The sequence below is a fragment of the Procambarus clarkii genome, chromosome 35, assembly GCF_040958095.1.
Source record: "Procambarus clarkii isolate CNS0578487 chromosome 35, FALCON_Pclarkii_2.0, whole genome shotgun sequence".
Lineage (NCBI taxonomy): Eukaryota > Metazoa > Arthropoda > Malacostraca > Decapoda > Cambaridae > Procambarus > Procambarus clarkii.
In genome coordinates, this window is record NC_091184.1 from 37,688,016 (window position 1) to 37,701,590 (window position 13,575).

Consider the following 13,575-nt stretch of genomic DNA (forward strand, 5'->3'; position numbering starts at 1 on the left):
CTTTGGTCTCCTATTACCTAGTTCCATTTCCATAAGGTTACATTTGCTCGTGTTGAACTACAGTAGCCATTTCTCTGACCATCTCTGCAACCTCTTCAAGTCCTCTTGGAGGATCCTACAATCCTCATCTGTTACAACTCTTCTCACCAACTTTGTGTCATCCGCGAACATCGACATGTAAGATTTTACTCCTTTAAGCATGTCGTTAACGTATATTAAAAATAGAATTGGTCCCAGCACTGATCCTTGTGGTACTCCACTCGTTACTGTTCACCAGTCCGACTTCTCACCCCTTACCGTAACTCACTGACTCCTTCCTGTTAGGTAGTTCCTTACCCATGCTAGGACCTTTCCGCTAACTCCTGCCTGCCTCTAAAGTTCAACCCCTCCCCCTCCCCCTCCCTAGACCCCCTGACATCAGTTGAGGTGATAAACGTGCTCGGAGATGAGCAAGATGGAGCACGGCTCTACCTACACCGCTCCACCAAGCACCCGTGGAGTCGAAACAGAGGACGCTGCCCGCGCCTCCGTCAGTTCCAGCACTGTCATGGTCGGAATATGCAGACACGACGGGGAACCCCTGATCGTGGGGTGAGGATATATGGAGTGTGGGGAGTTGTGGGGTGGGAGGTGCAGTAGTGGGAGGAGTGGGGTGGGGTGCAGTGTGGAGGGGAGGACTATTATGACAGTGAAATATAGATACTTGAGTACTGTACAATCTTTAGAGATACTGGAGGGAACAAGCTACAGGGTGGGGGTCAGCTTGTACATCAAAGACACATTCATCTGCACTGAGCTGCTAAACACCACAGACGATATGGTGGAAGTGCTGATAACCCAAATCCTAAATGTGGTGACAGTCCTTGTATGTAAATCACCTGATGCATGTTGTTGTTGTTTAAGATTCGCTACTTGGAACAAAAAGTTCCAAGTAGCACGGGCTATGGTGAGCCCGTAGTGCCTCTACCTGATGCAAATCCCCGGCAGTTTAAAGACCAACTTATGAAAATAAAATACTGCTTAGGACGCCTCGCAAACCCTGCCCCTAACATCATCTTGCTTGGTGACCTCAACTTACGACATCTCAAATGAAAAAATGTGTCAAGTACTGTTATATCAGAGAGTCCCAGGAAGCAGTCTGAATGAACAGTCACACACAAATGACCTCCTGCAGATGTCTGACACATTTGCTTTAAACCAGCAAACAGTAGAACCAACTAGGAAGGAAAACACCCTAGACCTTATTTTGACTCATAAGGATGAGCTGATCAGGGACTTAATGATCACAACTACTTGTTACTCAGATCACAACCTGGAGGAAGGCCAGGCGAGCAGGAGACCTGTGCAGTCACTCTCACATCCCAGAGGAGGAGAACTCTGCAAATTTAATTTGCAGGAGTTAGATTAGGTGTTACGTCCACGCCCAGGTCTCTTTCTCGTGTCGTCACAGGTAGGCAGTTCCCCTTCATTGTGTACTGTCCCTTTGGTCTCCTATTACCTAGTTCCATTTCCATAACGTTAAATTTGCTCGTGTTGAACTACAGTAGCCATTTGTTCTTCCCATCACAGTTCCTCGCAGAACTGTGCTGGGAAGAACAACTACATTATGAACACCTAAACCACTGCTTCCAGAGAATAGGCCCTCTAGCACTAGAGACATGTAGACCACATATACCACTAAGGAGCATGTAGACGGTATATACCACTAAGGAACATGTAGACCACATATACCACTAACATGTAGACCACATATACCACTAAGAGACATGTAGACCACATATACCACTAAGAAAAAGAAGAAAAAGAAGGAAACTGGAACGAGTACGAGGCTCCCTCTATAGGCGAAGACAACAAAGAGCAGAGCCTCTGAGACGCTCCACACTCTCCCAACACCGACCAGGAAGGTTGTGTTGGGACATATAAATGATCGAGCTCAAGCTGAGAGAATCATATACCATCCAAGAGAGACAAAGGGAGCAAAAAGCCATAAGGGAAACAGAGAGGAACCCGAAATACTTTTTCTCGTATGCAAAAACAAGAAAAACTTCACCCATCATCGGGCCCTTGTGCGAGGCTGATGGAACTTTCCCAGATGACAACAGAGTGAAACACTGAGGCGTCAGTACGATTCTGTCTTCAGTAACCACTGACCACATTGATGATTGATGATCCAAATGAATTCTTCATGAATGTGACACCAACATGGAACCACATATCAGATGTCACCCCAACCCTTCAGGAGTTTGAAGTAGCCATAGACAGCATGTCCAGGCACTCGGCACCAGGACCAGACTCCTGGAACTCTATATTCATCAAGTAGTACACAACACCACTATCACAGGCCCTGAACATCTTTTAGGGACGGAGCCTAGATACTGGCGTCATCCCTGACATACTTAAAACAGCGGAGATCGCGCCACTCCACAATGGAGGTAGTAAAACAGATGCAAAAAAATTATAGACCAGTAGCTCTAATCTCACACATCATAAAAATCTTTGAAAGAGTGCTAAGAAGTAAGATTACAAACCACATTGAATCACAACATCTACATAACCCTGGACAACACGGGTTCAGAACAGGGCGCTCCTGCCTCTCACAGTTGCTGGACCACTATGACATGGTCTTAGGTGCTATAGAAGACAAGCAAAACACAGATGTAATATACACAGACTGCAGAAACTTTCGACACATGTGACCAGGGAGTTATTGCTCACAAAATGCGTGCAAAGAAATGACTGACAAAGTAGGGAGATGGATCTTCAACTTCCTAACGAACAGAACGCAGAGTGTAATAGTCAACACAGTCAAATCCGGATCATCTACTGTGAAAAGCTCAGTCCCCCTCCAAGGCACGTTTCTTGCTCCGGTACTTTTTCTCACCCAAATATCAGTCATAAACAAGGATACAAACTACAGCACTGTATCATCATTTGCAGATGACACTAGGATCTTCATGCGAGTAGACAACATAGAGGAGCAAACCTCCAAACGGATGTAAATCAGGTCTCTCAATGGGCCACAGACAATAATATGATGTTTAATGAAAATAAGTGCCAGCTCCTGCGCTGAGGAAAAAAATGAAAATTTTAAAACGGAAACATATATATAAAACGGAATCAAATCACACTATAGAACGAAAAAGATATGTAAAGGATCTAGGAGTAATCATGTCAGAAGACCTTACCTTTACAGAACAGCATCAAGTAGCTGTCACAACTGCCAGAAAATGACAGGTTGGATAACAAGGACCTTCCAAGCAAGGGACGCCATACCAATGATGATACTTTTTAAGACACTAGTGCTCTCTAGGGTGGAATATTGTTGCACTCTAACAGCCCTCATTCAGAGCCGGAGAAATTGCTGACCTGGAGAGCGTGTAAAGATCTTTAACCTCTAGAATCCTCTCTATAAGTCATCTTAATTATTGGGACCGATTAAAAGTTTTAAATTTATATTCTCTAGAGCTTATGGAACTCCTTCAGGACATAGGTGCCATAGAGAGCATTCCTGGAACTTCCTCAGGACATGGGTGCCATAGAGAGCATTCCTGGAACTTCCTCAGGACATGGGTGCCATAGAGAGCATTCCTGGAACTTCCTCAGGACATGGGTGCCATAGAGAGCATTCCTGGAACTTCCTCAGGACATGGGTGCCATAGAGAGCATTCCTGGAACTTCCTCAGGACATGGGTGCCATAGAGAGCATTCCTGGAACTTCCTCAGGACATGGGTGCCATAGAGAGCATTCCTGGAACTTCCTCAGGACATGGGTGCCATAGAGAGCATTCCTGGAACTTCCTCAGGACAGAACTGTGAATGGAGCAAATTTAACTTCTTGTTACATCAGGAATTTACATCATAATTATCTTAAATGGAATTAAGTTACAAGGAAGGAAGAGGTTTACCTTGTTCCTATAGGGAAAGCTTCGCGACACTACAATGTCTGAAGATCATCAGTATTGAGGCCAGAGAGTGTGCTGGGAGGGTGTGTTGGGTGGGTGTGTTGGGAGGGTGTGTTGGGTGGGTGTGTTGGGTGGGTGTGTTGCGTGGGTGTGTTGCGTGGGTGTGTTGGGTGGGTGTGTTGGGTGGGTGTGGCTGGCCACGTGTGTGTCCGGAGGGTGTGGCTGACCACGTGTGTGTCCGGAGGGTGTGGCTGGCCACGTGTGTGTCCGGAGGGTGTGGCTGGCCACGTGTGTGTGTCCGGAGGGTGTGGCTGGCCACGTGTATGTCCGGAGGGTGTGGCTGGCCACGGGTGTGGCTGGCCATGTGTGTGTGTCCGGAGGGTGTGGCTGGCCATGTGTGTGTCCGGAGGGTGTGGCTGGCCACGTGTGTGTGTCCGGAGGGTGTGGCTGGCCACGTGTGTGTCCGGAGGGTGTGGCTGGCCACGTGTGTGTCCGGAGGGTGTGGCTGGCCACGGGTGTGGCTGGCCATGTGTGTGTGTCCGGAGGGTGTGGCTGGCCATGTGTGTGTCCGGAGGGTGTGGCTGGCCACGTGTGTGTGTCCGGAGGGTGTGGCTGGCCACGTGTGTGTCCGGAGGGTGTGGCTGGCCACGTGTGTGTCCGGAGGGTGTGGCTGGCCACGTGTGTGTCCGGAGGGTGTGGCTGGCCATGTGTGTGTCCGGAGGGTGTGGCTGGCCACGTGTGTGTCCGGAGGGTGTGGCTGGCCACGGGTGTGGCTGGCCATGTGTGTGTGTCCGGAGGGTGTGGCTGGCCATGTGTGTGTCCGGAGGGTGTGGCTGGCCACGTGTGTGTGTCCGGAGGGTGTGGCTGGCCACGTGTGTGTCCGGAGGGTGTGGCTGGCCACGTGTGTGTCCGGAGGGTGTGGCTGGCCACGTGTGTGTCCGGAGGGTGTGGCTGGCCATGTGTGTGTCCGGAGGGTGTGGCTGGCCACGTGTGTGTCCGGAGGGTGTGGCTGGCCACGTGTGTGTCCGGAGGGTGTGGCTGGCCACGTGTGTGTCCGGAGGGTGTGGCTGGCCACGTGTGTGTCCGGAGGGTGTGGCTGGCCACGTGTGTGTCCGGAGGGTGTGGCTGGCCACGGGTGTGTCCGGAGGGTGTGGCTGGCCACGGGTGTGTCCGGAGGGTGTGGCTGGCCACGGGTGTGTCCGGAGGGTGTGGCTGGCCACGGGTGTGTCCGGAGGGTGTGGCTGGCCACGGGTGTGTCCGGAGGGTGTGGCTGGCCATGTGTGTGTGTCCGGAGGGTGTGGCTGGCCACGGGTGTGTCCGGAGGGTGTGGCTGGCCATGTGTGTGTGTCCGGAGGGTGAGGCTGGCCACGGGTGTGTCCGGAGGGTGTGGCTGGCCATGTGTGTGTGTCCGGAGGGTGTGGCTGGCCACGTGTGTGTGTCCGGAGGGTGTGGCTGGCCACGTGTGTGTGTCCGGAGGGTGTGGCTGGCCACGTGTGTGTGTCCGGAGGGTGTGGCTGGCCACGTGTGTGTCCGGAGGGTGTGGCTGGCCACGTGTGTGTGTCCGGAGGGTGTGGCTGGCCACGTGTGTGTGTCCGGAGGGTGTGGCTGGCCACGTGTGTGTGTCCGGAGGGTGTGGCTGGCCACGTGTGTGTCCGGAGGGTGTGGCTGGCCACGTGTGTGTCCGGAGGGTGTGGCTGGCCACGTGTGTGTGTCCGGAGGGTGTGGCTGGCCACGTGTGTGTCCGGAGGGTGTGGCTGGCCACGTGTGTGCCCGGAGGGTGTGGCTGGCCACGTGTGTGTGTCCGGAGGGTGTGGCTGGCCACGTGTGTGTCCGGAGGGTGTGGCTGGCCACGTGTGTGTCCGGAGGGTGTGGCTGGCCACGTGTGTGTCCGGAGGGTGTGGCTGGCCACGTGTGTGTCCGGAGGGTGTGGCTGGCCACGTGTGTGTGTCCGGAGGGTGTGGCTGGCCACGTGTGTGTCCGGAAGGTGTGGCTGGCCACGTGTGTGTCCGGAGGGTGTGGCTGGCCACGGGTGTGTCCGGAGGGTGTGGCTGGCCACGGGTGTGTCCGGAGGGTGTGGCTGGCCACGGGTGTGTCCGGAGGGTGTGGCTGGCCACGTGTGTGTCCGGAGGGTGTGGCTGGCCACGTGTGTGTCCGGAGGGTGTGGCTGGCCACGTGTGTGTCCGGAGGGTGTGGCTGGCCACGTGTGTGTGTCCGGAGGGTGTGGCTGGCCACGTGTGTGTGTCCGGAGGGTGTGGCTGGCCACGGGTGTGTCCGGAGGGTGTGGCTGGCCACGGGTGTGTGTCCGGAGGGTGTGGCTGGCCACGTGTGTGTCCGGAGGGTGTGGCTGGCCACGTGTGTGTCCGGAGGGTGTGGCTGGCCACGTGTGTGTCCGGAGGGTGTGGCTGGCCATGTATAACACTCAAGACACAGTCGTGGACACGCACGGGCGGCCAGGCCCCGAGACTTCCTGTTCGTGCGGTTGAAGTCACATCTCTCGCTATTGTCGTATCCATTGTGAAGTTGTTAGGGACGAATCACTGCCAGATACTGAACCACTCTACCACGTGACGTTCAGAATCACTGCCAGATACTGAACCACTCTACCACGTGACGCTCAGAATCACTGCCAGATACTGAACCACTCTACCACGTGACGTTCAGAATCACTGCCAGATACTGAACCACTCTACCACGTGACGCTCAGAATCACTGCCAGATACTGAACCACTCTACCACGTGACGCTCAGAATCACTGCCAGATACTGAACCACTCTACCACGTGACGCTCAGAATCACTGCCAGATACTGAACCACTCTACCACGTGACGCTCAGAATCACTGCCAATCATGGCACCAACAACCTGCCAATCATGGCACCAAACACCTGCCAATCATGGCACCAAACACCTGCCAATCATGGCACCAAACACCTGCCAATCATGGCACCAAACACCTGCCAATCATGGCACCAAACACCTGCCAATCATGGCACCAAACACCTGCCAATCACGGCACCAAACACCTGCCAATCACGGCACCAAACACCTGCCAATCACGGCACCAAACACCTGCCAATCATGGCACCAAACACCTGCCAATCACGGCACCAAACACCTGCCAATCACGGCACCAAACACCTGCCAATCATGGCACCAAACACCTGCCAATCACGGCACCAAACACCTGCCAATCATGGCACCAAACACCTGCCAATCACGGCACCAAACACCTGCCAATCACGGCACCAAACACCTGCCAATCACGGCACCAAACACCTGCCAATCATGGCACCAAACACCTGCCAATCATGGCACCAAACACCTGCCAATCACGGCACCAAACACCTGCCAATCATGGCACCAAACACCTGCCAATCATGGCACCAAACACCTGCCAATCATGGCACCAAACACCTGCCAATCACGGCACCAAACACCTGCCAATCACGGCACCAAACACCTGCCAATCATGGCACCAAACACCTGCCAATCACGGCACCAAACACCTGCCAATCACGGCACCAAACACCTGCCAATCATGGCACCAAACACCTGCCAATCACGGCACCAAACACCTGCCAATCACGGCACCAAACACCTGCCAATCACGGCACCAAACACCTGCCAATCATGGCACCAAACACCTGCCAATCACGGCACCAAACACCTGCCAATCACGGCACCAAACACCTGCCAATCATGGCACCAAACACCTGCCAATCATGGCACCAAACACCTGCCAATCATGGCACCAAACACCTGCCAATCATGGCACCAAACACCTGCCAATCATGGCACCAAACACCTGCCAATCATGCCACCAAACACCTGCCAATCACGGCACCAAACACCTGCCAATCATGGCACCAAACACCTGCCAGACATGCACATAAAAACATCCTAAATCACTTTCCAACAGAGAGCAGAATGAGTCAGACATCCTTGAGGACTCAGAGTCTCGTGAATGTGAACAATGAGCCAGTTTTCAGGAAACAGTGAAGTGAGAGGTAGGTCTTCGCCTCCCGGACCCGCCTCACCTGGTGCCAGACACCAGGTGAGGCACCAGTCGTGTCATATAGTTGTAACTCCACCTGGCAAAAGCAGCTTATTTATCTTACGTGATCGAGTATTTAATAATTCACTAAATTCTATAGTAGCCATCTTGCCCTGCCTGAGTAGGAGAGGCGTATATATGACTAGCAGTGCCACCACCATCACTAGTAGGGCCAAACCCATCACTAGCAGGGCCAAACCCATCACTAGCAGGGCCACCACCATCACTAGTAGCACTACCACCATCACTAGCAGCACTACCACCATCACTCGCAGGGCCACCACCATCACTAACACCACCACCACCATCACTAACAACGCCACCACCAATTCGGCGGAGTTCAAAGTTACAGAAATGACTGGGTTGTGCTGACAACTGTGTTATTATGAATTTCTGATGGTTGGGTGGGGGGGGGGGGAGGAGACTTGCTACATGTGAGGGAGGGAGAGTGAGGGAGGGAGAGAGAGAGAGAGAGGGAGGGAGAGAGAGAGGGAGGGAGAGAGAGAGGGAGGGAGGGAGGGAGAGAGAGGGAGGGAGAGAGAGAGAGAGAGGGAGGGAGAGAGAGAGGGAGGGAGAGAGAGAGAGAGAGGGAGGGAGAGAGAGAGAGAGGGAGGGAGAGAGAGAGGGAGGGAGAGAGAGAGGGAGGGAGAGAGAGAGGGAGGGAGAGAGAGAGGGAGGGAGGGAGGGAGAGAGAGGGAGGGAGAGAGAGAGGGAGGGAGGGAGGGAGAGGGAAGGGTTGAGACAGAGAGATGGAGGGAGAGGGCGGGAGAGTGTGGTTGATTTACGAAAAAATATGAATTTTATTACAAGTAAAAGAACAGTCACATTATCTCCAAGTATTTATTTGCGCTTCGAAAATCTTCCTTGAAACCACAGACCAGGATGGACGCTAGAGAACAGGATGGACGCTAGAGACCAGGATGGACGCTAGAGAACAGGATGGACGCCAGAGACCAGGATGGACGCCAGAGACCAGGATGGACGCCAGAGACCAGGATGGACGCCAGAGACCAGGATGGACGCTAGAGACCAGGATGGACGCTAGAGACCAGGATGGACGCTAGAGACCAGGATGGACGCTAGACACCAGGATGGACGTTAGAGACCAGGATGGACGCTAAACACCAGGATAGACGTCAGAGACCAGGATGGACGCTAGAGACCAGGATGGACGCTAGAGACCAGGATGGACGCTAGACACCAGGATGGACGTTAGAGACCAGGATGGACGCTAGAGACCAGGATGGACGCTAGACACCAGGATAGACGTCAGAGACCAGGATGGACGCTAGAGACCAGGATGGACGCTAGACACCAGGATGGACGTTAGAGACCAGGATGGACGCTAGAGAACAGGATGGACGCCAGAGACCAGGATGGACGCCAGAGACCAGGATGGACGCCAGAGACCAGGATGGACGCCAGAGACCAGGATGGACGCCAGAGACCAGGATGGACGCCAGAGACCAGGATGGACGCCAGAGACCAGGATGGACGCCAGAGACCAGGATGGACGCCAGAGAACAGGATGGACGCTAGAGACCAGGATGGACGCCAGAGACCTGGATGGACGCCAGAGACCAGGATGGACGCCAGAGACCAGGATGGACGCCAGAGACCAGGATGGACGCCAGAGACCAGGATGGACGCCAGAGACCAGGATGGACGCCAGAGAACAGGATGGACGCTAGAGACCAGGATGGACGCCAGAGACCTGGATGGACGCCAGAGACCAGGATGGACGCCAGAGACCAGGATGGACGCCAGAGACCAGGATGGACGCCAGAGACCAGGATGGACGCCAGAGACCAGGATGGACGCCAGAGACCTGGATGGACGCCAGAGACCAGGATGGACGCCAGAGACCAGGATGGACGCCAGAGACCAGGATGGACGCCAGAGACCAGGATGGACGCCAGAGACCAGGATGGACGCCAGAGACCTGGATGGACGCCAGAGACCAGGATGGACGCCAGAGACCAGGATGGACGCCAGAGACCTGGATGGACGCCAGAGACCAGGATGGACGCCAGAGACCAGGATGGACGCCAGAGAACAGGATGGACGCTAGAGACCAGGATGGACGCCAGAGACCTGGATGGACGCCAGAGACCAGGATGGACGCCAGAGAACAGGATGGACGCCAGAGACCTGGATGGACGCCAGAGACCAGGATGGACGCCAGAGACCTGGATGGACGCCAGAGACCTGGATGGACGCTAGAGACCAGGATGGACGCCAGAGACCAGGATGGACGCCAGAGACCAGGATGGACGCCAGAGACCAGGATGGACGCCAGAGACCAGGATGGACGCTAGAGACCAGGATGGACGCTAGAGACCAGGATGGACGCTAGAGACCAGGATGGACGCTAGACACCAGGATGGACGTTAGAGACCAGGATGGACGCTAAACACCAGGATAGACGTCAGAGACCAGGATGGACGCTAGAGACCAGGATGGACGCTAGAGACCAGGATGGACGCTAGACACCAGGATGGACGTTAGAGACCAGGATGGACGCTAGAGACCAGGATGGACGCTAGACACCAGGATAGACGTCAGAGACCAGGATGGACGCTAGAGACCAGGATGGACGCTAGACACCAGGATGGACGTTAGAGACCAGGATGGACGCTAGAGAACAGGATGGACGCCAGAGACCAGGATGGACGCCAGAGACCAGGATGGACGCCAGAGACCAGGATGGACGCCAGAGACCAGGATGGACGCCAGAGACCAGGATGGACGCCAGAGACCAGGATGGACGCCAGAGACCAGGATGGACGCCAGAGACCAGGATGGACGCCAGAGAACAGGATGGACGCTAGAGACCAGGATGGACGCCAGAGACCTGGATGGACGCCAGAGACCAGGATGGACGCCAGAGACCAGGATGGACGCCAGAGACCAGGATGGACGCCAGAGACCAGGATGGACGCCAGAGACCAGGATGGACGCCAGAGAACAGGATGGACGCTAGAGACCAGGATGGACGCCAGAGACCTGGATGGACGCCAGAGACCAGGATGGACGCCAGAGACCAGGATGGACGCCAGAGACCAGGATGGACGCCAGAGACCAGGATGGACGCCAGAGACCAGGATGGACGCCAGAGACCTGGATGGACGCCAGAGACCAGGATGGACGCCAGAGACCAGGATGGACGCCAGAGACCAGGATGGACGCCAGAGACCAGGATGGACGCCAGAGACCAGGATGGACGCCAGAGACCTGGATGGACGCCAGAGACCAGGATGGACGCCAGAGACCAGGATGGACGCCAGAGACCTGGATGGACGCCAGAGACCAGGATGGACGCCAGAGACCAGGATGGACGCCAGAGAACAGGATGGACGCTAGAGACCAGGATGGACGCCAGAGACCTGGATGGACGCCAGAGACCAGGATGGACGCCAGAGAACAGGATGGACGCCAGAGACCTGGATGGACGCCAGAGACCAGGATGGACGCCAGAGACCTGGATGGACGCCAGAGACCTGGATGGACGCTAGAGACCAGGATGGACGCCAGAGACCTGGATGGACGCCAGAGACCAGGATGGACGCTAGAGACCAGGATGGACGCCAGAGACCTGGATGGACGCCAGAGACCAGGATGGACGCCAGAGACCAGGATGGACGCCAGAGAACAGGATGGACGCTAGAGACCAGGATGGACGCCAGAGACCTGGATGGACGCCAGAGACCAGGATGGACGCCAGAGACCAGGATGGACGCCAGAGAACAGGATGGACGCTAGAGACCAGGATGGACGCCAGAGACCTGGATGGACGCCAGAGACCAGGATGGACGCCAGAGACCAGGATGGACGCCAGAGACCAGGATGGACGCCAGAGACCAGGATGGACGCCAGAGACCAGGATGGACGCCAGAGACCAGGATGGACGCCAGAGACCAGGATGGACGCCAGAGACCAGGATGGACGCCAGAGACCAGGATGGACGCCAGAGACCAGGATGGACGCCAGAGACCAGGATGGACGCCAGAGAACAGGATGGACGCTAGAGACCAGGATGGACGCCAGAGACCAGGATGGACGCCAGAGACCAGGATGGACGCCAGAGACCAGGATGGACGCCAGAGACCAGGATGGACGCCAGAGACCAGGATGGACGCCAGAGACCAGGATGGACGCCAGAGACCAGGATGGACGCCAGAGACCAACCAGCTGCCCGGTTGCTGTTTTTATTGTTGTTGTAGATTCAGCTACTGGTAACAAGAAGTACCAAGTAGCACGGGATATGGTGAGCCCGTAGTGGACTTACCTGGCACAGGAGCGGGGCTGTGCTCAGCTCCACCGGTGTGTTAGTGGGTTTTAAGTACTCGCCTAGTTGTGCTTGCGGGGGTTGAGCTTTGACAGTTGGGAAGCGGGACCAAAGAGTCAACCAACTGGTGTACAGGTTCCTGAGCCTACTGGGCTCTATCATATCTACATTTGAAACTGTGTATGGAGTCAGCCTCCACCACATCACTGCCTAAAGCACTCTATTTGGTAATTTCTCTGACACTGATCAAATTCTGTCTTATGTCTGTCTCTGTGGCTCATTTGGGCAGTAAGTTTCCACCTGTGTTCCCTTGTTCATGTTCCACCCGTGTTAAATAATTTGTTTTTGTCCACCCTGACAATTCTCCTGAGAATTTTGTAGGTGGTTATTATGTCTACCCTTACTCTTCTGTTTTCCAGGGACGTGAGGTTCAGCTCCCGTAGCCTTTCCACGTAGCTCATACCTCTCAGTTCCGGAACAAGTCTGGTGACATACCGCTGAATCTTCTCTGTCTTTATCTTGTGTTTAACTAGGTATGGACTCCAGGCTGGAGCTGCATACTCCAGGATTGGTCTGACATAAGTGGTATACAGGGTCCTGAACGATTCCTTACACAAGTTTCTAAAGGCCGTTCTAATGTTAGCCAATGTAGCATATACCGCTGATGATATCCTTTTGATGTGGGCCTCTGGGGACAGGTTCGGTGTGATATCAACTCCCAGATCTTTCTCTCTTTTTGACTCTTGCAGGATTTCACCTCCCAGATGGTACCTTGTGTTCAGCCTTCTGCTCCCTTCGCTTAATTTCATTACCTTACACTTTCCTGAGTTGAACTTTAGCAGCCATTTTCTAGACCATTCCTACAGTTTGTCCAGGTCATCCTGTAGTCTCTGTCCACAGGATGGGTCCAAGTACCGAGCCCTGTGGGACTCCGGGGGTGAAGGTGGGTGTGAGGGGTGAAGGTGGGTGTGAGGGGTGAAGGTGGGTGTGAGGGGTGAGGGTGGGTGTGAGGGGGTGGGTGAGGCAGGTGTCACACAACCGGGTGACCTCTGGTGGGAGCCGGCAGACTCACCCGCCCTGCCTCAGGGGCATCCAGGGAGCAGGGAATGAATCACACACACACACATACACCAATGAAGACATGATCACCACATACAAAATAACCACAGCAAATGCTACGGTAAACAAAAACGGCACTCTAACTAGCGTGGAGCTATTACCTGCTGTAATCACCTGGATATTACAACCATCGTTTCCAGCGTCCGAAAGATCAAGGGGGACTGAACTAGTAACCGAAGTAGAGGACTCAGACTCTATATACACACTCGAATG

At 54.7% G+C, this 13,575-nt stretch overlaps 2 protein-coding genes across 2 annotated transcripts in view; one reads left to right on the forward strand and one right to left on the reverse strand.

Annotated features, from left to right (window-relative positions):
* Nucleotides 1–13,575, reverse strand: part of LOC123768412 (PR domain zinc finger protein 15-like) — a 509,712-nt gene that overhangs the window by 335,659 nt on the left and 160,478 nt on the right. The gene's annotated exons all lie outside the window — the stretch shown is intronic.
* LOC138371189 (nuclear pore complex-interacting protein family member B13-like) lies at nt 6,773–7,900 on the forward strand. The gene has a single exon (XM_069336030.1). The coding sequence runs from the start codon at nt 6,773–6,775 to the stop codon at nt 7,898–7,900; it is 1,128 nt and encodes a 375-aa protein (XP_069192131.1).